The following is a 26,196-nucleotide window of genomic DNA, read 5'->3' on the forward strand; positions in this document are numbered from 1 at the left end:
CTCAGTTAAAAAGCTTTTACTCTCAACCCATTCATACTGAAAATTGATGAGTAATGGTTGATGAAGCACAAATGGCCCAAACAGAGCTGTTTGTTTGTAGCTCAGAACCTAGGTACTTCACTGTGAGGTTCTGTTCTTACTCATTTCCAGGAATCACACTGCATGATGAACCAGTTGATTGGGCTGCAGCAGGAGATCACGTTAGTCTCACTTTGACCGGCATGGATATCATCAAAATCAAGTGAGCAAAGCTGGGTTTCAGTCTAAGTAACGGTTTGTTTTTAATGAAAAGCTGTATAACTATTACACTGGCCTATAGTATAGCGGTTTACTTGAAGAATGATGTGGCTACCAGGATATTTAAAACCAAAGTGATGCATATCACCTGGCTTGCATGTACAAACGTTGGAAACATCTGCTGCATGTGCAACGGCAGCCTCAGTAGAACACTGTCAGTTTTCATCCTTTGCCCTAGTGCTGACACCAGTAACCTTCTGAGCCCCTTTCTTTTAGACTACCCCCTGGACATTTTAATTGCCAGATAAATTCAACCTGTGTTGCTAAATAAACCAGAAAATTTTTCAAGAACTTCTCAAATTATCAGTCATTCTAACAGGACACATGCAAACAACTGTCATTTTGTACTAAAAAGTAAATCTGTACAAGTGGAATTGATGGAACCTGTTTATTCAACACATTTAGCTACTTGTAAGATTTATTTTCCTAAATGTTTTGCTAAGGGGTGGTCTAATAGTGAGGTGCAGCAAATCTCTTTGTGTCTTCTCCAGTCTGTAGGATTCATACTAAGCATTAGCCTCCAGCTTTTAGGTGTCAGTTGTTGTTCAGGCCAGGTAATTGGATCTACAATTTGTTCACCTTTTTTACATTTCAGTTGGACTTCAGACAGCAAACTTTCAAGCTACTCTTGGAAAATCTCCTTGAATTGATAGTTTTTCAAATCTAACCACTGATTTAAGGGAAAAGTACAGGTATTCTCTGTTGACATTTCATAATGGGGTGGGATTCTCAGTAGTGAAAAGCTTGTTCTAGTTGTTGAATGAAGTCTTGAGTCAATTTGTTAGGTTGATGTCTTCATCTTTTGGAGACATGTTAGGGCTGTCAAAAAAGCTATGAATTTTCAAGTCCTCTTGATATTGATGAAATTTGATGTATATATTTAATCATGCTGTTTTTTCTCTTCCGTCATGTTTTCCTGTGTGGGATTAATTTTCCTTTCATTTCAGATGGCTAAAACTAGGCCCTGTGAAAAAGCTGTGTCTAGGCTACTTACCAACTTGTAACAAGCAGCAGCTTTCTTGTGACTCCAAGTAGAATTTTTTGGAAATAAGTGTTGCTGAAAGCTCAGGTTTTGAATCCTGATCATGATGTCCCCTTATTATCCAGAAAATACTTGAGCCACAGGCAGCAGTACTGCAATTTTGGGCACCCTGCAGTATTTTGTGCTGTTGAACGGAAACCCTGAATCTCTGAATGAAAGTCTAATTCTTAAAAATATCTACGCACAGGAAACAATGACATTTTCAGAAACTGATTAGCACTGGGGGTAATTGTTCACTGAACTAGACAGAGCCCTTCATGCATACACACAAAATAAGGTAGACATTGTCTAGGAACGCATTTTGTTACAGCTTTCGATACAGTGTTCCTGGAGGTCCATGTGCCTAAACACCCCCCACCACCCTACTTGTATTAAAGTGGTGCTGCTTTTCCTTTGCTTGTCTTAATCACTGCCCTGGAAAAGGATAATTATTTAACACTTCTATGTCAAGAGATATCTGTTTGTTTGATTTTTTTTTTGTTTTTTGTTCTCTTCTAGTGTGGGCTGTGTATTTTGTGATCCCAAGGAGCCCATTAAAGTTTGCACTCGGTTCAGAGCTCGCGTTCTCATCTTCAATATTGAGGTTCCAATCACTAAAGGATTTCCTGTAAGTCTCTTTGAAAACTGTGTTCATGGCAGGTTGTTCAGGGCTTTTCCTCTCTCTGTTTGACCTCCTGAATACGAGATACAGTCAGAGTCTACAAGTGGTTCTGTGTCTCCAGAGGAAACAGATTCTTCTGTAATTTGACATGGGTAGAAGGGGCCACTGTGGCTGTTTATGCATATTCTTACTAGCTTTTAATACATAGCTGAGCCATTTCAGAGAATGTGAGTTCCACCATAGCTAGGCTTTAGAAGCTCACATCTTGTGGAAATACAGTGATGCACTTAAGTGTAAGATAGCTTTTAATTTTAAAGAAATAAAACACCAGTTCATGCTACAGAACTGAACTGAGGTGGCAAAAGCAAAACACTAAAGGATGAAAAATGTATTATGATGACATAAATTATGGCCTTTGTGTCATATCGGTTGTGATCGCAATGTTTAGGAGCTAGGAACAGTTACTGGATGTGAGGCACACACTCCTGTGAGAGAAATTTTATAAGTATTTCTTTAAAAAATATCAGTCTTAAAGCAAGCTGCTGTTTTCAGCTATTAACACCTAGGATCACTGATTATTGTAGGATGTTTAATAACTGCAAAAAATATTTTCAGGTGCTTTTACACTATCAAACAGTAAGTGAACCTGCTACTATTACAAGACTGTTGAGTGTCCTGCACAAAAGTACTGGTGAAGTGACAAAGAAAAAACCTAAGTAAGTGTTATGAATAGTTAATAATTACTCAAGAAATGGGTTGATGTTTAATACACAGTACATCAAACAGGTTCTTCTATGAATCAATTATATGTTATAAGAATATGCTTTTATTGTTTTAGTTGGTTTCATGTTTGGATTTCATTGTGCTTTGCAAACTGCAAAACCTCCTGCCCTCTTGATAACTGCAGGGCACCTGAGAAGTACAGTGATGTAGGCCTAAGGTCACTTGCATAACTGGGAATGAATCCTAGATCAGTAGGCTTAACTTAAAGGAATTTTTTTTCTCCCTCTCTCTCTTTTTTTTTTTTTTTTAACAGTATTTCTTCTTTTACTGTTAAAGCCTTTTATAATTCTGCAGATGGCTAACTGCCTAAAACATGCTTGACTAGACAAGGTGTCAGTGCAAAAGAAATTTAGGGAATCTTCCCATACAACTACAGTAACAGGCCTCTAGTTATTTAAAATAAGATTTTAAAAATAATATAGAAATGCTTTTTGAGACATACAACATTTTCTGAATAATCCTTTTCCAGAAATTTTATGGCTGAAACTGTTGCAAACTTCTACAAAGTAATGAATAAGCTCTTTAGCTGTGGGGTTGAAACAAGACTTGATTTCCACTTGACATGAAAATACAGGTGTTAATGGGATAATTAGCTTCAAAACAATTTGTTAAGTGCTGTGGTGAGTGCCAAGAGGTTTTTGAAGAAAACTTAGTTGCCCTATTAAAATGTATACTCCAGGCAAATGAGTTTTCAGTCTCATGGCTTGGGTTATAATTGTAATCGAGTTTGATAATTGTACTCTGGGCTTTCTAAAATGATTTTTCCTGTTTATTCGTTGTTGTTTTCTTCATTTATCTGTGCATACAATTCTAATAGAATTTTCTGTTTTTTTTACCTGCAGGTTCTTGGCTAAAGGCCAGAATGCTCTAATAGAACTACAGACTCAAAGACCTGTTGCTCTAGAGTTGTACAAAGATTTTAAAGAGCTGGGGAGGTTTATGTTACGCTACAGTGGTTCCACTATTGCTGCAGGAGTTGTTACAGAGGTATGGCATTTTTGTAATAGACTTTCTGTACTGCAGAGGAATGGTGTTATGGTTAAGACCTGTTTTACACCCCTCTAGCCCAAAGAGTGAATATTTTTCTGCTAAAAAAGAGACAATGCTTCAGCAAGATGTGAGGAAAACTTGTCATGATTCTGTCTAATTTATTAGAAGTAAAATTTACTGTGTTTAGAATTTCCCCTCTTTTTCCTTGAGTTGAAATACATCAGTCTTTTTGACATCTGCCTGTATGAATATTCTGGAAACAGTTTGTAAATAAGAAGTGTTGGCCATTTTAACTGTGTCTAGGTTGGGTCCATTGTCTTTTTCTGTTAAAATTAAAGACAATTGTACATTTGATTCTTACTGATGCCAAAAAACATTTTCTGATCCTATGCGAGAGGAAGCAAAGACTGTAGGGCTAAACATTAATGCTTTATCTTCTACTAAAAGCAAAAAATGTGAATTTCCTTCTATCTGTCCCTTTAAAAATCTTGCACATTAGCCAAGTTCTGGTACTGAGAACTTAAGGCTGAGTCACTTAACGTCAAAACTTAGAATTAGAGCATGAGCTTTTCTGGTTTCTCCATGTATGCATAGGAATGATGTGCTAGGTCAGTCAGAGGCCTTATGGATGTATAATACTCCTAAAAATCTGTCTGGTCTTAAATAAGATCCAGAAGTAGGATGGATTGAACCCATTTTTTCATTAAATTTAAGTTGAGGCAAGTGGTATTCTATTTAGATATGCAATGTTTAGAGCTAGATGAATGTTTGTAGAATTGGGACTAAAAAACCTCTTTGATATGTTATTTGGGAATTGCTATTTTAGTACTTGTTTTCTTGTTCTGAGAATTTAAGTGGAAAAGGAATTATTTTTTCCACAACTATATAATACTGAAAAACACTGAGATCATTTTGCACTTAGTACTTAATTTTTCACCCTAGGGTTTTTTCCGTTTGCTTATATTTTTAGATTAAAGAATGACAGTGGTGACAGAATTTCCACCGTCCAAGCAAAACTCAATCAGATATCCAAACTTCTGTGTAAGAATCCAGTTATTTCAGTTGAAGGAACAAGTGCAATTAACTGGGGAGAAGATGGTGGTGACAAAAGTCAAATTGTGTGAGACATCTGGGGATCCCTTCATCAGTCTCTCCTGCTGCAGAACAAGATGCCAACTGACAAGGAACTGCAAGTGTTGCACTTCTTGATCTCAAGAATCTTATGAATTTCTCCATGTGGAACTTAGCCCTTAGAGAAGTTGATGGAAAAATATTAGAAAGCTGAATTAGAGAAAAAGATGATGAATTATCATGAAACAAACTTCTTACTTCCAGACATAAATTGTTTACATATTTTCTTTGATTGCTTTTTTGCTGCACATTAATTCAGTAAAGTAACTTTATTGGTCTAAAATATTTTTAGGTTTGAGTTGAATGCATATTCAGGGGAAAAAAACCCTATTTACCTTGTTTTCAAGAGAATGGCATGTAATATTATCATGGGATTGTTTTCCCTGTCCCAAAATTTATTTAAGAAAAAAGAAATTTTCTTTTGCTGTGTAGTGGAAGCTGTGCCAACTTTGGCTAATTTTATTTTTTAAACAGTGAGAATAATAAAATGAATTTGTCTGAGCATTTTTGTCTCCCTCATTTTTTGTTATTTAAACACTCCTAAATTGTGTTAAATCATTCTTTACTTACCATAACTGAGAAGTTTCAGAGTAAACTTATGAGTTAAAATGCGAAACTGGCATCCAATTTGGCTTTCTGAAGAAATAATTTCAGTTTTTCTCATGTTACTCAGTGCAGCCACTGTGCACACACATCTCTTTCATCCAGACTTAGTGCTCTTTTGAACAAAGGCTGACAGTTTAATCTTGTGGTGTCTGCTAAAGCCAAATTGTGCTGACTTACGCCTGTAGCTCCTTCCTGCTTTTCAGTAATGGGGCTGATGAAACCTTCCAGCAGAAAGGAGGGTCCTTCTGCCACCTCCAGCTCAGGACAGGCACACTTTACTACAGCTTGCAAGTTATGTTGGTGGGAATTTTGAGAGGACCTCAGGTATTTCAGGACCTGTATGTGAGTGCAGAGTGGAGACAATTCGCTTTGCCCAGAGTTAGTAGTCGGAGGCAGGAGCTGAAGCACTCCCTCCAGAGCAATGGTCCAGGGGGTTAACTGAAGTAAAGCTCTGTTCAGAGTAGTAAAGAACACAAAAATGCTATAGCTGTTATTTAGTTCACAGTCCTGTATGGTCTGTACCTACTCTTCCCACATTAGTGTTTTGGTAGGTAATTTTTTTGTACTTAGGTGCTTTAGCCCCCATTCAGCAGCTACCTGCACTTGACCACATTGATGAATTGTACTGTTGACTGCATAGATATTTGTAGAGTATCAGCAATTCTTTGTATGGGAATTACTTTTGTAAAAGCTTATGAATCTGAAATACCTGAAAATTGTTACGGCCAAGTTTATGAATTACCACTATTTGTTATGTCTTTTTATAGACCAAAAATTACACTTAAATATTTACCAGTTTCAACATGCAACTGTGAAGGTTTAGGTGCCCTTGTTGGATTCCAGAGATTTATACCGCCAAGCTCCTGCATTGAACTGGTTCCACTTGAGCTTGCCTTCAAACTTTGAAATGTTTAGGTTGCCCTGAAGTCAGGGGGCAGTTACAGTCTTCAGTTCTAAGACTTGCATAAGTTCCTTATTGTTCATGGACAAGGAAGTGCAATACAGGGTGAACCTCTGATAATTCTTCTCACATATGTTTGCATTAAATTTTGAGGCTCACTTTTCTGTGATGACTGAAAAGCTACTGCATGCTTTCCCGGTTTGCATCTTGGGAGAAGCAGAGGTATTACATAATCCAGTTTCAAGGTGACTGCACTACCTTTCAACACAGACTTGAACTCTGCCCAGAGGTGCCACTTGGTTGAAGCATAAATGATCTGTTGTTGTGCAATAGAATCACATCATCTTTGTTCAATCAAAATATGATTGCATGTTGATCCATGTGAAACTTGGTGGCTTGCGAGTTGTCTAGGATGCAAAACCTTTCTAAACTCCTGACTGAGATATTCACAATCTCCTGGTGAGACCATACTGCTCTCTGGGTGTAGTGTTTTGAATATCTGTGGAGAACAAGGAGGTGGCATGCAGTCTTAAAACAATTTGATAATCCTTAGCATTGTCTTGGAGAAAATGTCTTCTACACAGTGCTTACTGGGCAGTTTAGGTTCTTGGGAGGTTAATTATAAAAAAATGGATAAAACTAATTATATGTAAAAGGCTTCTCTGTAGTAAGGTGGCTTCCACTGGAGTACCTATGGAAGGGAAAGCATGACAGCCAGTGTCCTGTTTTTCTTGGGAGAAAAAACCTAATGAATTTCTGACAACATAATAAGCGTGTACCAGGTAGGATTGTGTTTCTCAGCTGTTTGAATTGAGGGGTCACTCAGCTGTTTGTATTGTTTGATGTTTGGCAATATTGGTAAAAAAGAGTTTCTTAGTGCTTAAAATCTTTTGGTTTGATAGGTGCATTGGTTTTGGGGATACAAGGAAAAGTATTGATAGAACAGTGAACATGAGCTGCACACATGCTGGTCATAAATGACTTTTGTCTGCTGACACTTAGAAGCAGGTTCCTGGCCAGATGTTTGAGTGTTGAATTATTTTGTTTAGTTGTTGCAAAATAATGTCTTCAAACTGTAACTTCAAAAACTGTAACAGGTAGAAATTCCCTGTCAAACCATCCTTTTTTTCTCTCTTTTTCAGTCCTTCACTTCCTACAGACAAGAGAAAAGCTGGTTGCCAGCAAGTGTGCTGTTCTTCCCTCCTTGCTTCAACTCCTAGAAAAGAACCAAGTGTCACAGTAATACTAATTTTTTCCCCTTTGCCCTTTCCTGCTGTTGTTGCCAGGGTTTGTTCCCACTTGTAAACAAGTGGTGCAGGGAGCATGGAGGGGTGGGGGAGGAGTTCGGACTCACTGTGCAAATACATACAGACATACTAATCTAAATTGATGCCTCGTTGAAAAAAATCACAGGTGAAGCAAACAGCCAACAATGGCTCACTCAAAGGCTCTCCTAGTGCTGGAAAACTTCATAGGTGGCAGATTTGTTCCTTGTTCCTCCTACATAGACTCCTATAATCCGTCCACCGGAGATGTCTATTGCAGGGTTCCAGACAGTGGCAAAGAAGAGGTGAGTACTATCCACATGGAAAAAAAAGGGAAAAATGTTAAATGCATGTAACAATAACCTGTTGAGTGAGAGAGGCTGGAGGTGAGAGAACAGAAAAATGACTTCAATGCTTAAACAAGTAAATTCTTGGTTATATTGTAGTATTGCATAATCCACTGCTGTGGCAGCAACTGCTGTCTTTTCTTTTTACATTTTGCTATTAGAAAGTTATGGTCTGGATTCTAAGCCGGTGTGAATCAACAATGCTTCAGTAAGTGGAATGGAGCTCCTTCAGCTCACATGGTGGGAGATGCCTTGTGCATAAGTTCTCAGTAACACCCAGACAGACTGTAAATATAAACAATCTGTGAGAACAGTGTTTATTGATCTCTTCTGTAAATAAATTTAGAGGCACCATATGCAACTGTGTTCTCCCTTAGTGTCTTGATGATTTACAGTTTTCACTTTAAAAGGTTTTTGGCTCGCTGTCTCTTCTCTGAAAATGGTAAAAAGCTTTCAGACCTCTCTGGTTTTGATATTAGCAGTTGGATATTCAGTACCTGTGATGAGTGTGTTTCCTTATAACATACCCTGTCCTCTGCATCCATAGGGTTTCCAAGTCTTGTGCTCTCTACTGGGGAGAATGTTTCCTGGAACAATGTACTTATGGTGGATGGGGTGTATGGATCAGGTGTGGATGGACAATGATGTTCATCAGGGGAGCTGCAGTTTCGTTGATGCTGCTTTATAAGGGGCCCACAAGTCTGTGTCCAAAATAGTGTTTCAGACTTACTGAAGAGGAAAGTGACTGCACAAGCTTGGATAGCACAGAGGGCTTGTCCACTATATTGTCAAATATGGACAGCATTTTGAAAATGTTTTTTAAAACAGGCTACTACAGTGTGTAGCTGTTCCCTTTGCTTGCATTTCAGCCTTATTGACAGCTTCTCTCAGCAGAAACCTTTGCACTGTAGTTTCAACTGGGTAAATATTTGTTAGATGCCGATGACCAAGGGTTAAAGAGTAACAGGTTGAGTTTGTTGGAATATATCTGTGTAAGTTCATTCCATTCCTAATTATGCCTGAATAGTTTGCTGTTCGATGTGCAGGTGCAAATCTTCCTGTCCATTCATTTGCAAAATCATTAAAACCAGAGAGACCTGAGAATGCCAGAGGCTGCTGGTCACTCTAGAGATATAGTTCAAGCATCCTAAGAGCAATGCTTTTCTCTTTCAGCTTTCTGAGTCAGTGTTTGTGTGTAGCAATGGGAACCCAGTTTAAAGACCTGTAAATTTGGTGAGTGTTTTAGTCCTGCCTTTAGACAGCTGTACAAGAAGGTTGTGCTCTGCAGAGCTAGCATCCGCTGGGGACTGATGGAATATGCTGAAGAAAATGCAATCACACACTACTTGAGCTTATCTAGAGATACCAAATAAGCATCTAGACCAGAGTTCAGCAAAAGACTCAGGGTGCTGATTTCTAGAAAGGTTCAATGTCCAGTTGCATATTACCTTGGTAAATTTTTCTGGGAAATTAGGTGAAACAAGGAGAGACAGTGAGTTTGTTGCTGACCCTGGAGTTTAACACCAGGTCAGCTACTATGGCCATTTTAGCCACTTTCTGCCAAAAACATTGAATGTATTTTTTTTCTAGAGGTTAGTTTGTTCCCCAGCTAGATACCTTAAATTCTACATAGCAGTACCACAGCAAGACTAGCAGGTGCCCTGTATATCCAAAAGATAGGCTGATGAGGACTAATTAGTGCTGGCAAATATCTACTTTAAAAACAGTTCTCTTTAAAGAACCTGGCTCCTGCACATCATCCCTTGCAAAAGCAAACATCTTGTCCTGAGGGCAGTTCAGCATGGGGTATTTTGATAGCAACCTTTTATGATGGGTCTGGATTGTGTGTTGTTTCTCTATGTCTGTCTCATGCAGAAGAGGAAAGCAGAAGGAAGTGTTTCAGACACAGGAGTTCATAGTTGAATTCTTATGTGTGCTTTCTTTGTGGCTTTACTTTCTTTGCTGGTTTTTGCTAGTCAAACTAAGTAATTGTTTAACCTTTGTATGCTTAGTTCTTCTCTACAAATCTCCTTTTTTCCTCTTATATTTTCTTAGATGAATCTACTGCCACTTAATTCCTTCCTTTGCTAGTTTTCTCCTCTGCTGTTTGTGAAAAAGCAGTATTTTTGTCCTTCTTCTAAACCCACTGAAGGGTTAAAAATGCAGACAGTATTGACTATCTCCTCTCCTGGCAGCACCTGGTGGAGAAGGCCACAGAGGAGAGGACAGATGAGCAGCACAGGATGGGAGGGTGGAAGAACAAGTTAATTAGTGAAGGTGCTATGGTTTCATAGAGGGTGAACGTTTTCAGGCTAGCATGGCATCTGCACTGGACTCACTCAGGAAGCTGCAGTTCCCCTTTCCCAGGCCTGGTTTGGTCCTGCTTCAGCTGTTCAGTGACTGACAGCCTGCTGCCATGGGCACTTGAGCAGGAGGTTGTTGAACTACAGTCGAAAGAGAAGAGTCTGGGTTTCTGAGCTTGGCCAGTGATCCATGCGACTCTCTGCACATTGGTTTAATTTCCCACCTTCCCCCCTGCACTGGTGGTGTTCTGGCTTTCAAACTCTGGGTGTTATTTTTACAGGGCCCATAAATTCTGATGTGTGTTGGAGGGGGAAGGAGAAGGGGTAGATAGAGTTTATTTTTTTGCTTGCTTGAAATTTCGTGCCCTCATTAGTAAAAAGTCTTTGGAGTATCTGTAAATTATTTTGTGATGGTTTTTATAAGACCTGTCACAATCTGAAGGAACAAATTCAGAACTAATTTTTGTGGAATTGGTGGAAAGGAGCCTTCACTGACTTCATGGGAACTAGCAATATGGCAACATTCAGAGAAGTGATAACGGTCTGTCAGTGTTGCATCAGCATCCTCCTAGTTATTGATTTTGGCAGATTTCCAAAACTGAAGAAATTGTATGAGCAAAATTTTAGAAACACAGCTTTGACTAAACCACCACTTTGATGCATACATTCGATTTTGGGAGTATGGCATAAGTGATACACACGAAGCAAAAGCTGGGAAATTGGGCAGTTAATTAAAATATGGAAAGATATTGATGACCATCTTTAGTTAGTGTGAAACTGATAAACATGAAGAAGGAACTGCTTATAAATCAACAGATGAATGATGCAGGTAACTTCCACTTAAGAGTCCAGAGGAAATGACTGATGGGACAGAAAGCCTTCTGCTGAATTTTAATCCTTTGAGGATGGGTCTGCTTCAGAAAAGTGCTGGTAATCTACCACTACTAGGAAATGTCAGGCTGAAGGACTGTGCAGCTGTCATGTACATCTCAAGCAAAGTACTGATAGGAGTGGTGTGTATCTGTATAAATGCATATAATGATTCTTCCCTCTAGGCTTTGTTAGGTGTCTGGTAAGAGAACTGACTAAACTCCCAGCGTTGAAAAAGGAACTTTATTTTTTTCTGTGAGGGCATTAATGACTTTCTGGCTGTTTTCCTCTGAGTGTCCATCCCTAAATATATTCTTAGTCCTTACTTGAACTAAATGGTGGAAATCAAGAGCTAGCAGAGCATCCAGCGTTTCATCATTGCCTGCTGTGGCTGAGGTCTTGTGTTGCAAGGGTTGTGCATGTTTAGACTGAAGCTGCATTTGCTCTGGGGAGATTCTTGCTCTTTCCTCCATGAGAAAAAAGATTCTTTTTGTTTTGGCCAGTGGCACCTGCTGGTGCCAGTTGACCATTCCAGCATTTCTTCCAGGCCTGGAGGGTGGCCCACAAGTTGCTGTAATTTGGATAAAAACAAGAATTCCAGTGGAAGTTTCTTTTCTAGATATTCTGTCACTTCTTGAGTTATGAGGTAGTGTCTTGTAAACAATGGAGAAGCTCTAAGGCATTGTCATCTCCCCAGCAATATGGTCTGAATTATTAGTCTCTGAAATATGAATTTATCTGCTGAGTGTTTAATATTTTCTTAAGCCTTTCATTAGCATTCACCATCCCTCTTTTGCTTTTTTAGGTGGAAGCTGCTGTCAAAGCTGCTAAAGATGCCTTCCCAATTTGGTCCTCAAAAAGTCCATTGGAAAGATCTCAGATCCTGAACAAATTGGCAGACCTGATTGAACATGACCTGGAGGCATTTGCACAAGCAGAGTCAAAGGATCAGGGTAAGAACTGGAACTGTTGATCTCAAATAAGTGTGCCTTGCTGAATATCGAAATGGAGGAATTGGATGCAATTTTTTTTTTATGATATGAACTGTTGGAGCAAATTGGAGTAGATGTGCATGAACCTTGAGGAGATTTTGGATTTGGGATTCCTGGGTGATTCTTGCTTTTCGGAATTACCGACTTTGACTTCATTTGTCAGATATTTGGAGGGAGCTGTTGTCATTGACTATGTTTGTAGTGTGCTGGTGGTTACTCGGGCACAGGACAAAAGACATTCCCCAAAAGACACACAAATCAACTTTGAGAGACTATAAAGCAATTTATAGTTAACTTTAAAAACTTTCTGTCCATGATGACAGTTGCATATTTGTTTTTGTTTCAGGAAAAACGATTACATTTGCCAGAACAGTGGACATCCCTCGGGCTGTGCACAACTTCCGATTCTTCGCCTCTTCCATCCTTCATCACGTCACAGAATGCACCGAAATGCCAGCCATGGGCTGTGTGCACTACACCTCCAGGGCACCTGTGGGAGTTGGTATGATGATCCTCATGTGCTGAAAAGCTTGGCAGAATGTCTGGCTCCGTAGGGGCTCAGCGAAGAGATTTTTGAAAGCATTTATTATCTCTGAGTCATGTGCTAAACATGGGCTTGTCTGCTAAAGCATCAGCAACTCCATGTAAAATCAGTTACGTGACTTCATGGCAAAAAAAAGAAAAAAGACTGCATACCTAAAAACCTTCATCTACTGCTCTCACCTTCACAGTCTCGCTTGTGTTTTGTTCATGTGTGTCTGTGGGTGAGCATTACAGCTGTGGGTCAGTGTGATGTGCAGGGCACTGAGCTCCTGCTCTAGCAGGGAGAGTGGGATCACCCTCTCCTTTGGGAAAGCTGTAGTAGTCTGTGACCTGAGTGCACTTGGGTGAAGAAACTACTCTAGCTGGGGAATTGCTGAACTCAGCCACTAGTTGCTGCTGCTGCTTCAGGAAATTAAGTGGTTGACTTAGCTGAAAAGTAACAGTGTTGTAATGATTTCATTATTAGGTTATGTTATACATATAGTACAAATAACATTTAACATTAAATATATGTGAGTTCTCCACATTACACTTTGAAGTACTTAAAATGTAAAATTGGCTAATTTAGAAGACCCTGTTAAAACTTTTCTTGAGCAGTGGAGAACGTGACTTTTTCTGGTAAAATTATTCTCATGAGGAAAGTCCTTCACTCAATCTACTCCATCGAACAGAAAGAAATCCCGTGACTTTTGTAAGGAGTCGCACGTGACAATTACTGATTTTTTTCATAATTTCTTATTAATATGTAAAGTGAAAATATTCCTAAAGGCAATTATTGAAAATAATTCTGGTTATTCAGCAATTCATGGGAACAACAGTTTATGTAGTGATAAATGTTGGCACTCATAAATTAGACTAAAAGTTCTCTGGAAAGTGTGTACTGTATGTTATACAGAGTTTGGTTAATATTAAAATTGAAAAATAAAATACAGCTTTAAAGAGCAAGAGAAAGAAGGAATATGATCTGAGCTGGCACATTCAGCCTGGAGAAGAGAAAGCTCTTGGGAGACCTGCAAGAGAGCTTAAGAGAGAGGGACTTTTTACAAGGACATGTAATGACAGGACAAGGGGCTTCAAACTGAACGAGTGTAGGTTTAGATGTTAGGAGGAAATTCTTTACTGTGAGGGTGATGAGGCACTGGTGCAGGTTGCCTGAAGAAATGGACAATGGCCCAACCCTGGCAGTGTTCAAAGCCAGGTTGGATGGGGCTTCAGGCAACATGGTCTAGTGAAAGATGTCTCAGGGGGGTTGGAACCAGATCATCTTTAAGGACCCTCTCAACCCAAACCATTCTATAATTACTTTCACTTGCTCTTTGCTAACACGAAGTATTGCCTACAGACAAGTTGTTGCAAATTATTGTTATGGCTAACCTTGCATTAATGTTCCTGAAAAATACTAAAAAACTTCCTGAGAATATAAGATTCTGCCCTGAAGAAGCAGCAAAACTTATTCAGAGAGTTCAGCTGATCCCTTTTAGAATCATTTGCACAGGTCTTTTAAGAAATTATCTCCCTGTCAGAAATGCTGCAAATTTATTGTACATATTGCCTGGAAATAAAAGCTATGGCCAAATTCCCTTCATAGATCTGAATTGGTGTATATAATTCTTGAGGTCAGAGAAATGAGTTTTGTATCCCAGCAGACTGACCTCCTGTCTTTGTGGTTTTGTTTTGTAGCTGGTTTAATCAGTCCTTGGAATTTGCCACTGTATTTGTTGACTTGGAAAATAGCTCCTGCCATTGCATGTGGAAATACTGTGGTTGCCAAGCCAAGTGAGATGACATCTGTCACAGCCTGGATGATGTGCAAACTCCTGGAGAAAGCAGGTAAGTCCTGTAGCATGCTAAGGAACAGGATTAGAATGGAAGTACTTGTCTGTGCACCAGGTTTTTTTTAGTTGCAGTAATCAGAAGGTGTTTAAAGGCTCTGGGAAAGACTGCTGTAGCTGAATGTTGCACTGGAGAACAAAAGGCTTTTTCTGTCCTCATACTATCCTGTCTCCCCAATCCAGCCGTTCCTCATTTTTTTTCCACTATCTTTTGATGGAAAGTTTTGCCCCTCCTGCACTCCATTTACAGATGTCCTAAGTCTGTGGTGCAAGCAATGGAGCCATGAGAGAATAAAGGAGTGAGAATGAGCTCTTGGTGAGCTCTTTACTTATTAGTGTCACTCTGTCATGGCTGTATTGGGTGCATTATTAATTAAAACTGGGAGAACAATTCCTTGTTCCCTGAATGACTGAACACTGCATCTCTGGTGATCCACATCAGACAAGCTGGATTAGTGGGAACTGCTTTTGTAATTTAACCCATGACCCATAAAGCTGTCTGACATTGTGCATTTCAGCTGCTACTGAAGTTAAGGGTTAGTGTTTTTCACCCCTGAGCTGCTGGTGACTTTCTAACTTCAGGGACAAAGCAAAGTGAGGTGATACCCTTGGAGGGACAGGAGGGTACAATGGCCCTGTGTCACTTTGGTTTTTCTAAGATTTTCTAAGCCTTCTGATGTTGACGTTCTTGTAGTGAGCTTTCTCACATGCTTTCTCTAAATAACTCATTGTTTTGTATTCCTTTATGGAGGAGGAGAAAGTTGATAGACTGTTGGTTTGTCCAGTGTCATTGGAGAGGTGGCACTGTCACCCTCCAATCCACTGTCACTTTTAGAAAGCTATAAATGTTAGAGTCAGAAAATAAACCTCCCTTTTTTTTCACCTTAAGAACAGCAGTGTGCGCTTGTGTTCTTTCGTGTCCTATTGCAACAACCGTGAACCTTTGTTCCCATCAGGGGTGCCTCCTGGCGTGGTGAATGTCGTGTTTGGGACAGGGCCCAGGGCAGGAGAGGCCCTGGTGTGCCACCCCGACGTGCCCCTGATCTCCTTCACGGGCAGCACGCGGACGGCGCAGCGGATCACGGAGAGAAGCGCCCCACACTGCAAGCGGCTCTCGCTGGAGCTGGGAGGCAAGAACCCCGCCATCATCTTCGACGATGCCGACTTGAGCCAGTGCATCCCCGCCACCGTCAGGTCCAGCTTTGCCAACCAGGTGCCTCCTGCCCCTGTAACACACAAACCCCGCTGGCAGCAGGAGGGGTGCGTGTCTGAGGGTTTGTGTGCATGCTGCACCCGCCTTTGGATCTGAATCTCAAATTGTAAAGGTCTATTTCAAGATCGTGTTGGAGAAAATCCTAAGTAGGAAAATATGAAAAGGGTTTCATTATTCCACAAGGAAGGACACAGAGTAATAAAAGGCTCTTCTTTGTGCTCTCTATCAGAAGATAACAAGGTGTTATTACTCCTCTCAAAGTACATACATTTCTTATCTCTCAGGGAAGCAGCTGCTTTAAGTTCCACTGTGTAAGAAAGTGGAAAGCTTGTTGATTTGTTAGAATTAAATTAGGGGACTTCCCCCAGAATTTTACTAACATTATTTTTCCCTCATCACCTCCCTCAGGAGAGAGCACCAAAGCCAGGAAATTGTATCTGGGCAAATGTTAGAAAAATAGCTTGGTATCAGAGATTATCAGGAAATGGAGAGCGGTCATTCAGAGTTGGAAATCATGTTACCTATAAAAATGTTAGAGAAGAAAACATGTAATTTATAAAATTAAATTTACTTATGGTAGTGATTGCATGATACTGATACAGTTTTGCCTTTTCCTTCTCCTTTTTTTATTTTAATCTGGAAAAAAATTCCCATTTTGCAGTGCTGGCTAATGTAGTTTGCACTCCTGAGGATGCAGGGACACAAGTGAACTGGCTAGTAATTCCTAATACATAGAAATTATGTAATTCCTAATACATAGGAATTATGTCAATAGTACAATGTAATATGAACCAGTATTGTTGATTTCTTGTTTTTTTCTTTCTTTTTGATAGGGTGAGATCTGTCTCTGCACCTCCAGGATCTTTGTTCAGAGGGGAATATACAGTGAGTTTTTGAAGAGGTTTGTGGCAGAGGCCAAGAAGTGGAAGACTGGGAATCCCTCAGATCCTACAATCGATGTGGGAGCACTAATAAGTAAAGAGCATCTAGAAAAGGTGATGCTACATGGAGTTTATTTGATTTCATCTCATCTTTTAGAGGGCTAAAAGGCAGTTTTAGAACTATGTGGGAAAGGATCTTGTCATCTCCAAGATCAGCTCTGAGGGATGATAACTCAAAGCCATTGTAAGGTATCTTTTTAACGAGGTTTCTGTTGCCCGTGGCTTGGGATCGTGTGATTACAATGAAAAAAAAATCAAACTCCCTGGGGAAAATAATTTAAAGAGGCAAAAGAATATTTACTCCTGTTTGAGTCGCATAATTATAATGTCTTCTAAGTCCTGAATTTATATTCACAAATCTTAGAGTTCAACAACATTTTCTTGGATTTTAATTGTGCATTTGCTAATAAGTTAGTTAACAAGGTAAAATTTTTATTTTTATATCACTCGGGCAAATTCTGGCTTGTACAGAACAGTTTCCCAGAACTGTTTGCAGTAATTTGTAATGGTCTGTGTGTGGAGAGCAGCTGAGATGGTGCACAGTTAAACACAGTTTGCTTTAGTGGCTTATATGAAATGAAAGGTGTCAGAGTTCAGGGATAGCAGATACTTATATCCCAGAAATCTCTGACGCAAGAAGCAGACCAAAAAACCACAGAGTGAGAGAAAGCCAGATCTTTGATATGCTTCCCTGATGCCTCAGAAGGTTCTCCAGGTTCTCTTGTTCTGAAGAAGAGTGGTAGCAACACCCACTTCCTGAGGTCTTTGTAGCACCACAGAGAACTTCCAAGGTTTACCTACCAAGGTGCCTAAAAGAAGAAAAAGATAAGGAAGTGCTGTGGTATCTCTGTGGTCTTTCTGTAAGGAGAGAAGCCAGGCAATGATTTCAGAACACCAGAAGCAGATCAACAGTACCAGAACATGTGTTCAAGGTAGCAAGCTTATGATAGCAGCAGCCACAGAAACATCTTTAATCATTTATTGATGAGATTTTCCGTAGCATTCATGGCTTCATCATCCTAGTGGCATGTAAACATTCAAAAGCCCTGCCTTGAAACAGGAAAATACCACTGATTCCTTGGAGTAAATGAGTGAACCATGGGGTACGTGGCAAACTGCTCCTGGGAGAAGAGAGGGAGGCTCTGGAACCACTTGTATTTTCTCCAAGGGTCCTGCCCTTTTGAAAGTACTTAGTGGGAAGGGGCCAGCAGTATTGTCTACTAGGATAGTAAGTGTTAGGAAAGAGCAAACAATTGCTTTTTTCAGCAAGATATACACAGCTTTGCATGCAAAGAAGCATAACAACAAAATTGAGGGAATGCTGCCCTCTATTGTAAGAGGGCAGCATGTTCCAGCTGGAGTTGTTCAGGGGCTCCTGCTGATGTGTCAACCCTTGGAATTTGGTGTTCTTTAGCAGTGATGTTTTTCTGCTGCTTCCCCAGGTAAGGACCTATGTGAAGAAAGCCCAGGCTGAAGGAGCCAGAGTCCTCTGCGGAGAGGGAGTGGATCCTTTGGCCCTCCCACCTGGCAACCAGAAAGGCTATTTCATGTTGCCCACAGTTATTGCTGAAGTCAAGGATGAATCTTGTTGCATGCAAGAAGAGATCTTTGGTCCTGTGACATGTGTGGTACCATTTGATACAGAAGAGGAGGTGATCAGAAGAGCCAACGGTGTGAAGTACGGCTTGGCAGCCACCGTGTGGTCTGGCAACGTGGGCCGTGTTCACAGGGTGGCACACAGGCTGCAGTCTGGACTGGTGTGGACCAACTGCTGGCTTGTGAGAGACCTGAACTTGCCATTTGGTGGGATGAAAGCCTCAGGCATAGGCAGGGAGGGAGCAAAGGATTCCTATGAGTTCTTCACTGAGGTCAAAACCATCACGATAAAGCACTGACATATGTCAACAGAAGTATTTTAGAGTGAAATAAATGACAGCAATTTGAGTTACCAAAAATGGCTCCTTAGAATACAGGCTGCTGTTATGGCCATTCTTTTCTTGAACTTTGGTCAAGTAATATCAATGATAGCTGAGAATTATCATCCCAAATGCTAATGTTAAAGTCAGTTTTCATGTTGAATGAGAAGGTCAGTGTGGACTCCACAATCAACCCATCCCAAGCCAGATGACTTGCCTGTCTTACAGATCCTAAATATTTTTGATATGTTTGATATTCTTGCCTCAAAAATCTGTCCCTTTAAGGCAAATTGGAGACAGAGTATATGACAGTCGCTCTGGTTTGTGAATTACCTTGAGGGACTAAGTAGCAAGCATGTGGTAAAACTGATATTGTAAAGGGGAATCAGCTCATTTTCACTCTAAACAATGGGGTCCACACATCCACCCATGTTGCATTTCACTGATATCAGACAAGGATTGGTACTACACTACACTGAAAGCCTGAGGAACTACCTTTAACCAAGTGGCTTTAAACCGTGGGGTCATGGCATTCTCTTGATATTCATGGAAACAACAAATGTTTTAATTATAACCTTCTTTACGGTAGGGAGCTGAATAATCCTAATACCTGTTCTCTGACTGTTTTGAGATTAAAGCCTTTTGTCACTTCAAGACCTCAGTGATGGTGGTTTTTACATCCCAGCACAAAAATATTGGCTGCATCACAAACAGCGTCATTCTTCATTAAGAGAACCCAGAATTTACTCCTGAGAGAATGAACTGTTGGAAATGTTTATCACCAAAATATAAAACCACTTCCAACTCTTCCTCATTTGTTTGCAGGGATTTTTTGATCAGGTATCTCACAAACTTGTATGCTTTCAACAAAAAGTGAGACTTGGATACGCCTCCACATCTCTGGATGCCACCTGGTTGCAGGGCAGCCCTAGCAGCCAGGTTGGAACTGTAGGCATTTGATGGATTTGGTACAAGAACCCCCAGTTGAGGGCATGTTAAGGAAATATGTAAAAATTATAGGCTTATTGAATTGATGTATTCTGAAGAAGCGTGAACATTTTATTTTGAACACGCCTAAGTCTATTCATGACCATGTGGTGGCAGCAGAACACCTGCTTTGGTGTTTTTAATCCCCAGTCACTCAGCTGGGAGGGGAATAAACTGCTATTTCTTGCCCTTTTGGATTACTATGCATTTGCACATGTACAGATGTGAGGGTGTTACCCAGTGGGGACATTTCCTGCCAGCAGTAATGGTTGATTGTTGCCTTTCCCAAGCTACCTCCAGCCTCAGGCCCTAGCCCCGAAGGGAGCTGCTGCTGCTTGTGGCAGTGAAGCAGGTGCCATGGCACAGGTTACCTGCTTGTGCCAGGAGCTCTCTGTGGGCACACAGAATTTTCCTATATGCCAAGAGCTATGAGCTTTCCCATGTTTTTTTATTCAGACTGACTTTCAGTGTAGCAACATGTATGGATAACTGTCTCATCTTACAGATGGAGCAGTCTGGGGTCTTCTTCCTACAGCTAATGAAGATGTCTATTACAGCTGCTTTGTTTCAGAGTTTTCTGCTCTCACTCTAAGTGGACAGTGAAGAGGATATCCTGGAGGAAAAGGCAGGCTGATCCAAGTTTTGAGCCTGACAGCTCTTGCAGAGTTCTTCAGCCTTCATTCCTCCGCATTATGGAATTTTCCAACGTGACTGTAAATCTTATTTTTTCTGTAGACTGCCCTGGCTTGAGCATGAAATCATGTGGCCATTGTGAGGATTTGTTTAATTACTGTTATGTAAATCTCAAAGAGCTGCTCCATCTGTTAATTCTTACTGATGGAGTGAGTACAGTTCAGTTTAACACTAGAAGATTATCTCACTTGTGTGAGATGATTACTTTACATGGGAGGTATTAATATATTTGCCTTCCTTTACAGCTCTCAATTAGCATAGAGTTATTTCTCTTCTATTTCAGATCCTTTCTCAGCCTATTTATGTCTGTACCCAGTTATTGTATAATGCCTGAAAGCAGCTTTGCTAAGGGAGACTCTGCATGTAGTTTGGAGAGGGGACACATCAGCTCTAATGTTTATATTCAAATCAAGCTATGTCCATGTTCCCACAGTATTTCTAACTTAGGCAAAGCAAGACATTTTAAAACTCTCAGGGATGAAAACAGACTTGACTTTTTGGGTCAGAGAAAGTTTCGTGTGTAACTTAAATGTGCAGAACAAGAATGTAAACCAGTCCAGTAAGCTAGACTGGTTTTAAAACCCAAGCTTTGAATTTCTGAACTTCAGAAAGCTATACCTTAAGATTCACCTTCACAGGTAGGGTCAGATACTTAAGACTTTCTTCTTATGAATATCAACAAATAAAGGAAAAAAGGGGGGGAAAGACAGTGGGATTGTGAGGGAACAAAGAGGAGTTTCTTTCCAGGCTTGTCTTCAGGGCTTAGGTTTAAGTTTTTGCTCAGACTTGAAGCTTGAGCTCAACACCTGTCTCAGCTCTAGAAAGAATACTGGCTGAAGTGTCCAAGTACTTGTCCTCAAACTTCTTATTAAATTAGAGGATTTTCTGTGTGGTGGGAGAATGAAAAATGAAAATGGAATGAAATTTTCTTAGTCTTAGAGTAAGACTAGGGTCTCACTTTCCATCCTAGATGGTAATTAAATATGCTATAGAAAGCTGAATATAATGAATAAAGGAAACCAACAACAGTTGCAGGAAATTCTGGGACGTTTTCTTCATTGAATTCTATTCCCCTCCTTCCCAAGCATTTGTTTTTGCGCTTGGAGAGCGATGTTTGTACTTAAGGGACAACAATGAACAAGGTTTTTTCTAGAATACATCAAACCTCTGTTGGTAACAGTTTTAATTTAGGTGAAGATTGGGGTATAATGAGAAAAAGAGGGAAGCCCTGCAATATTATAACTGGTTAAACAGGATGCATTTTAATGCAGCTGACGGCTGGTTATGCAGCCAAAACCTATGTGTATGGTGTTGCCTCCTGAAAAGGAGCAGCTGAAATGGATTTGGAGATTATGAGGGAAAGTGCAATCAGTGTGAGAATACCAGTTCAGCCCAAAGCAGCCCAACAGTGTAGAACTCAGCCTGAGCTCTGCCATCATTGCAATTAACAGGAGAGCCAGCATGGTGCTGGAGTGAATAAGCAGAACTGTGCTAAATCTGCAAACAATCTTTACCTTTGTATATAATCTTACTGTCATGTTGTGCATCTATTTCTGTTCTCTTTAACAAATAGATTTAAAGGGAGGAAAATTACTCCAAATTCTGAAAAAAAGTCCTTCTAATGTGGGATCTGGGTGATGTATTGCAACACCTTTTGGCTTCACAAACACCTGTTTTACCAAGACAACTGGTGTGTGTGTGTGTGTGTATGTGTTGTGTGTGTGTGTGTTCATATGCAAGGAAGAAATTGCAGGGGTCAGTGATGAGTCTAGAGGGGCAGATGCACACTCCTGGGCTTCTGCGTTGAATACCAGGTTTTGTCTCTTCAAACACAGGAGGTGGTGGAGCACACCTGACTGGTGTGTTCTCTGGTGGGTGACAAGTTAAGCACTGCACAGCCTGCCTTGGCATTTCTCTCTGGCACCAGGTGTAACATCCTAGAAAATGTAGATGCTCCCACAGGAGGGAGTACGAGGGTCCTGGATGGGCAGCTGTTCAAGGTGGAAAGAGGAAGATGGAAGTTGTCAATGTCAGGTGGGTCAGGCCAAGGTTTCTCACTTGGATGCTACCACTGTGTTTTTGTCCTGTGCTTTGGGAAGGACCAGTGTGCTGGTCCAGTGTGCTGGACCTTGCAGCTTGGCAAGGAGTGCCTGGTCCAAGGAGCCCACTGGGACATGAGGAGGTGACAGAAAGATTCTGGGCTGCAGTGGAGGCTGAGGCAAAAGCACTTGTGCAGCTTCCCCATAGGCACATGGGGCCTTTGTGCAGTTACATGAAGGGTGAAATAAGAACATTTCTCTGTGTGTAAGAGCTTCTGTGGGGTGCCCAGATATGATAATGATGGGGTTTGTAATATTACTCAAACCCACAGAAGGCTTCTTCCAGGGTATTGCTAATGAGAGCTATCTCCTGGTTTCAGAGAAAGGGAAGTAATTACAGACTATTTATTGTGAAATGAGGACACACATTCATTCACAGGGTGCTAAACTTGTCCAATTAACTCTGAGCTCCTGAAATAATAATGAGAAGATTATGCTACCATTTTAGTAATTGGATTTTCTCTTCCTTTGGGAGCAGTGCCTATTAAAGTAGCAGTATATCCTTGGTTACAGAGAGATTTCATGTTTTTCTTCAATTTTGGCTGACCCAACAAAAAAGTCAGGCAAAGTCACATTTTCTGCAGCTGTAATATGGCATTTTCAAAGGTTGACTTATTAAAAAAAATAAAAAAAGAAAAAAAAATGAAAAGGAACATTTCCTAATGTTGCCTTAATTTTTTAAAACTGATTTGTTTACATTTGGCTGCAGTGAATTGACTGTGTTTCACTGATGAAAATGTGAGCTCTTGTCCTCAGGATGAATGCCAAAATGTTTGTTGGTGGAAACAGCAGAATGTCTGTCTGGGATTCTCTTTGGGATTCTTTGGTGAAATATCCATGTTTTCCCATGAGTACTTATTAGCTGAAAGTAGGTAATTTCAATCCTGCTGAATGGCTGTATTTCAGTCACTCTTTTTCAAGGAGACACTGGAGCCAGTTTTCCAAGTAGAAGACATTGAATAGGTTTGATAAGATAACCTTAGAAGTTTGATTAGGAAATTACCTCCTTCCTGTGCTGGTTTGCTTCCAGAACTGCACTAAGCTTTTTGAGGATGGAAAGGATACTTTTGTAACCCATAATTATATTCCTACAGTTAATAATTTTTTTCTCAAGTTGTCAGTTTTGCCTATTCAAATGCGTAGTGTGGAGAGGTTTTTTGGATGGTCAAATGTATCTCTGGCTTTTGTGGCTTTGAGTCATATGGGACAGGGGTGAAAACCAAGATTCTACAAGAACCACATGCACCAGAGTTTGTTGATGATTCAGAGAGAAATTTGCTGTTGCAGTGCTGTGAGATTCTTCTAATCAGTTGACCCCTGCGAGGAGCTTCAGGCTGCTTCCTCTGTTGGTGATATGTTTTGAAACCTTTCCTTTATGTTTAAAAAATAAGTATGTGTATGTGCATAACTGTTTAGATATGCAGTTTCCACAGCGTGGTGCTTCAGTTTGAAGGGCAAGCTGAGGTATTGATCCAAGTGCTTCCAAAGAAACTCTCACTCTGGTCTGAGACCTTACTTCCCTTACTTCAGTTTCTTTCCATGAGCAGCCCGAAAGAAAACAAGTATTTTAGATTCCTGAGCTCTCTATAGCACAACATGGTATGTATTTGTTTTACTTGACACCATCCACTCATCTAAATAATTAAACTGCCTTATTTTGAGAACAGGGGTTCAGGGGAGGTCACATTCCTCTCAGCTGATACAAATCAATGTCTACCTTTGATAGTCAGCTGGTTGTTTGGTTCTGGTTTTGCTGCCCTCCTGCCTAAGGCTCACTTTTCCTCACAGGGTCTGACTGATACTTCTTTTTTCCACAGTGGAATTAGAGCATTGTTTACCAAAGCAAATTGTGCTTCTTTGCCTGAGAGATGTAACTATTCACCACTGGGGAGGAAAGTAATTCCTCCCATTATTCTTCCTGAGTTTTGGCTAAGTTATTGCAGTTCATGCAGTTTGGAAGTAAGGATGATAATATTCCGTCGAAGGACAAAATACAGCAAGAGGTACATTTCAGCTGGATTTTTAAATATGCTCATTCTTTCCTTCCTAATTAATATTTAGAAATGTGCTGCCAAGTACTCAGATTCACTTGTTGTTTTGCTACTACATACCACTTCTCACCAGTCTTAGTCAGTGATATGAATTATTTAATGGGCATACTGTGCAACAGAAACAGCATTTTTAGCTGGGCTGTTATGTATTTGGACAGACACAGAAAAAATTACTTTTTGAGGGAGCTGTCAGAAATCTGCTTTTTAAAACTATGACCCCTGAATGCTGAAGAAAATGTTGTAATGTTCCAGTCATATTGACTCCAATGTCCCATTTGGGTTACCTGTCAAAAGTAGGTAGTGAAATCAGAGCTCTGACTGAGAGACAGCTGGGAAACATCAGTTTCTAAGAAAGCCCTTAGGCTCTAAGTAAAACTTAGATTAATAATCCTACAATTGGACAATTTCTCTGTTGTACCCATTCCATGCAGCACTGATCTGCTTTTTATGAGGTTGGAAAAGATGGATTCTGGTTATCGGCTCTTAACACCTCCTTTGAAGGTCTTTCCACCTGCAAAGCAGGATATGAACTTTAGTTAATTAACCTTCTTTGCACATTTTACATCTGGAAACGTGAACCATTTTTCTTCTTGCTGCTGAGGCTATTTAAGGACAGACTATATTGTAATGCCTGCAAGACATTTCTTCAAAGTGAGTTGAGGGTAGTGTTTTCCCTCATGCAGTCATGTTCTGAATGGTTTGACTAATCTCAGCAGAGAAGAAAGTTGCTTTGTATAGAAGAGGCAGAATATTCCTGGCTGAAATGTTCTTGCTTATTCCTTTCTTTGGTGGTAATATGATTTATGTTGTCTTCAGGCATCCTGGAAAAATAACTGCTGGAACTCCAGGAAAAAGGTGTCAGCTGGTGTCTACTCTGGCTGCTGGGTGTCTGATAGGGATGAGTTAGAGCAGAGCTGAGGTAGAAAGAGTGAAAGATTTCAGTGTCCATCACTGGGAGGGAAGACACTAATTCAGGAAGGTTGGTTAGTTCTTGTTTCACTGTAGATGAATATTGTAAATCAATTTATATACCTCTAAATAATAAAGACACTTGAAGTAACAGCAGATGTAAAGAAGCAGAATAGGTGAGAACTGGACTCGAATGAAGCTCGGAAAAGAAAAAAATTAAATAACTTTTATAGGGGGGTATTGGCTTTTGCCTTTGAGATCATTCAAATCATGTAGAGAGAGAAAAAGCAACTGCTGACACTCATCTGTGCACAGGAAAATAATAAATCTATGGCAACATTCTGAACAATAAAAAATTTTCTTTTGGATCTCACTGCCATGAAATAATATAAGAACTTAACTTATTTTGGTTTTAGGAAACAGCTGGAGTTGTACTCCGTGGATTTGTCACTGGGATGCTGTCAGACTTTGAGTGCTCTTGAAAGACCTCTGTTCCTTGCAGCTAAGTCAGGTAATTTTTATGATTAATTCACAGCATTCTCTCTTTCCACATGTGGCTACTTAGCTATCCTCTGAGTTAAATTTAAGAAATGTGAACACTCAAAGTAATGATGGTGCATGGACTAAGCCCTGCATGATCAGCAGGTGCATTAGGTGTGCCAAATTAGAGTTGTTTAGTTCTTAACTAAGCTGGAAGTTTCCTGGGGTTTCACAAATGAAATTCATGTGAATTTTGGTCTGGTTTTATTCTATGAGGCCCTGAACAATTTATCATGCTTTGAATAGAAATGATTTGTGGTCCTGTAGTTCTCCATGCAGAACACTTGGTATCTGAAACGTCAGAATGGTAATAACTCTTATTTCTCTGTAGGGGAGACTGATAC

General features: G+C 40.1%; 2 protein-coding genes across 3 annotated transcripts in view; both read left to right on the forward strand.

Annotated features, from left to right (window-relative positions):
* The window catches only part of HBS1L (HBS1 like translational GTPase), a 58,922-nt gene extending 53,581 nt beyond the window's left edge, over positions 1-5,341 (forward strand). For both annotated transcript variants that reach the window (XM_054279466.1, XM_054279468.1), the window contains 5 exons: positions 151-241; positions 1,838-1,946; positions 2,556-2,656; positions 3,566-3,710; positions 4,684-5,341. In XM_054279466.1, coding sequence (XP_054135441.1) covers positions 151-241; positions 1,838-1,946; positions 2,556-2,656; positions 3,566-3,710; positions 4,684-4,695 — 458 coding nt within the window. In that variant the 3' untranslated portion in view covers positions 4,696-5,341. The remainder of the gene's footprint in view (positions 1-150; positions 242-1,837; positions 1,947-2,555; positions 2,657-3,565; positions 3,711-4,683) is intronic.
* A 2,376-nt stretch (positions 5,342-7,717) lies between these two features.
* Positions 7,718-19,162, forward strand: ALDH8A1 (aldehyde dehydrogenase 8 family member A1). Its single transcript, XM_054279813.1, has 7 exons — positions 7,718-7,921; positions 11,942-12,089; positions 12,475-12,630; positions 14,352-14,501; positions 15,460-15,716; positions 16,550-16,711; positions 18,100-19,162. The coding sequence occupies exons 1-7, from the start codon at positions 7,784-7,786 to the stop codon at positions 18,550-18,552; spliced, it is 1,464 nt and encodes a 487-aa protein (XP_054135788.1). The 5' UTR covers positions 7,718-7,783; the 3' UTR covers positions 18,553-19,162.
* The last annotated feature ends 7,034 nt before the right edge of the window (positions 19,163-26,196 follow it).

The sequence above is a fragment of the Melozone crissalis genome, unplaced genomic scaffold (genome assembly GCF_028551555.1).
Source record: "Melozone crissalis strain CALT ecotype California unplaced genomic scaffold, PUWL_Pcris_2 ptg000027l_1, whole genome shotgun sequence".
In the NCBI taxonomy this organism is placed as follows: domain Eukaryota; kingdom Metazoa; phylum Chordata; class Aves; order Passeriformes; family Passerellidae; genus Melozone; species Melozone crissalis.

Coding starts and splice junctions, on each gene's coding strand:
- ALDH8A1 (XM_054279813.1), top strand. CDS start 7,784: ATGGCTCACTCAAAGGCTCTCCTAGTGCTGGAAAACTTCATAGGTGGC. Junction 14,502..15,459: donor CAAACTCCTGGAGAAAGCAG/GTAAGTCCTGTA, acceptor TGTTCCCATCAG/GGGTGCCTCCTGGCGTGGTG. Junction 16,712..18,099: donor GTAAAGAGCATCTAGAAAAG/GTGATGCTACAT, acceptor CTGCTTCCCCAG/GTAAGGACCTATGTGAAGAA.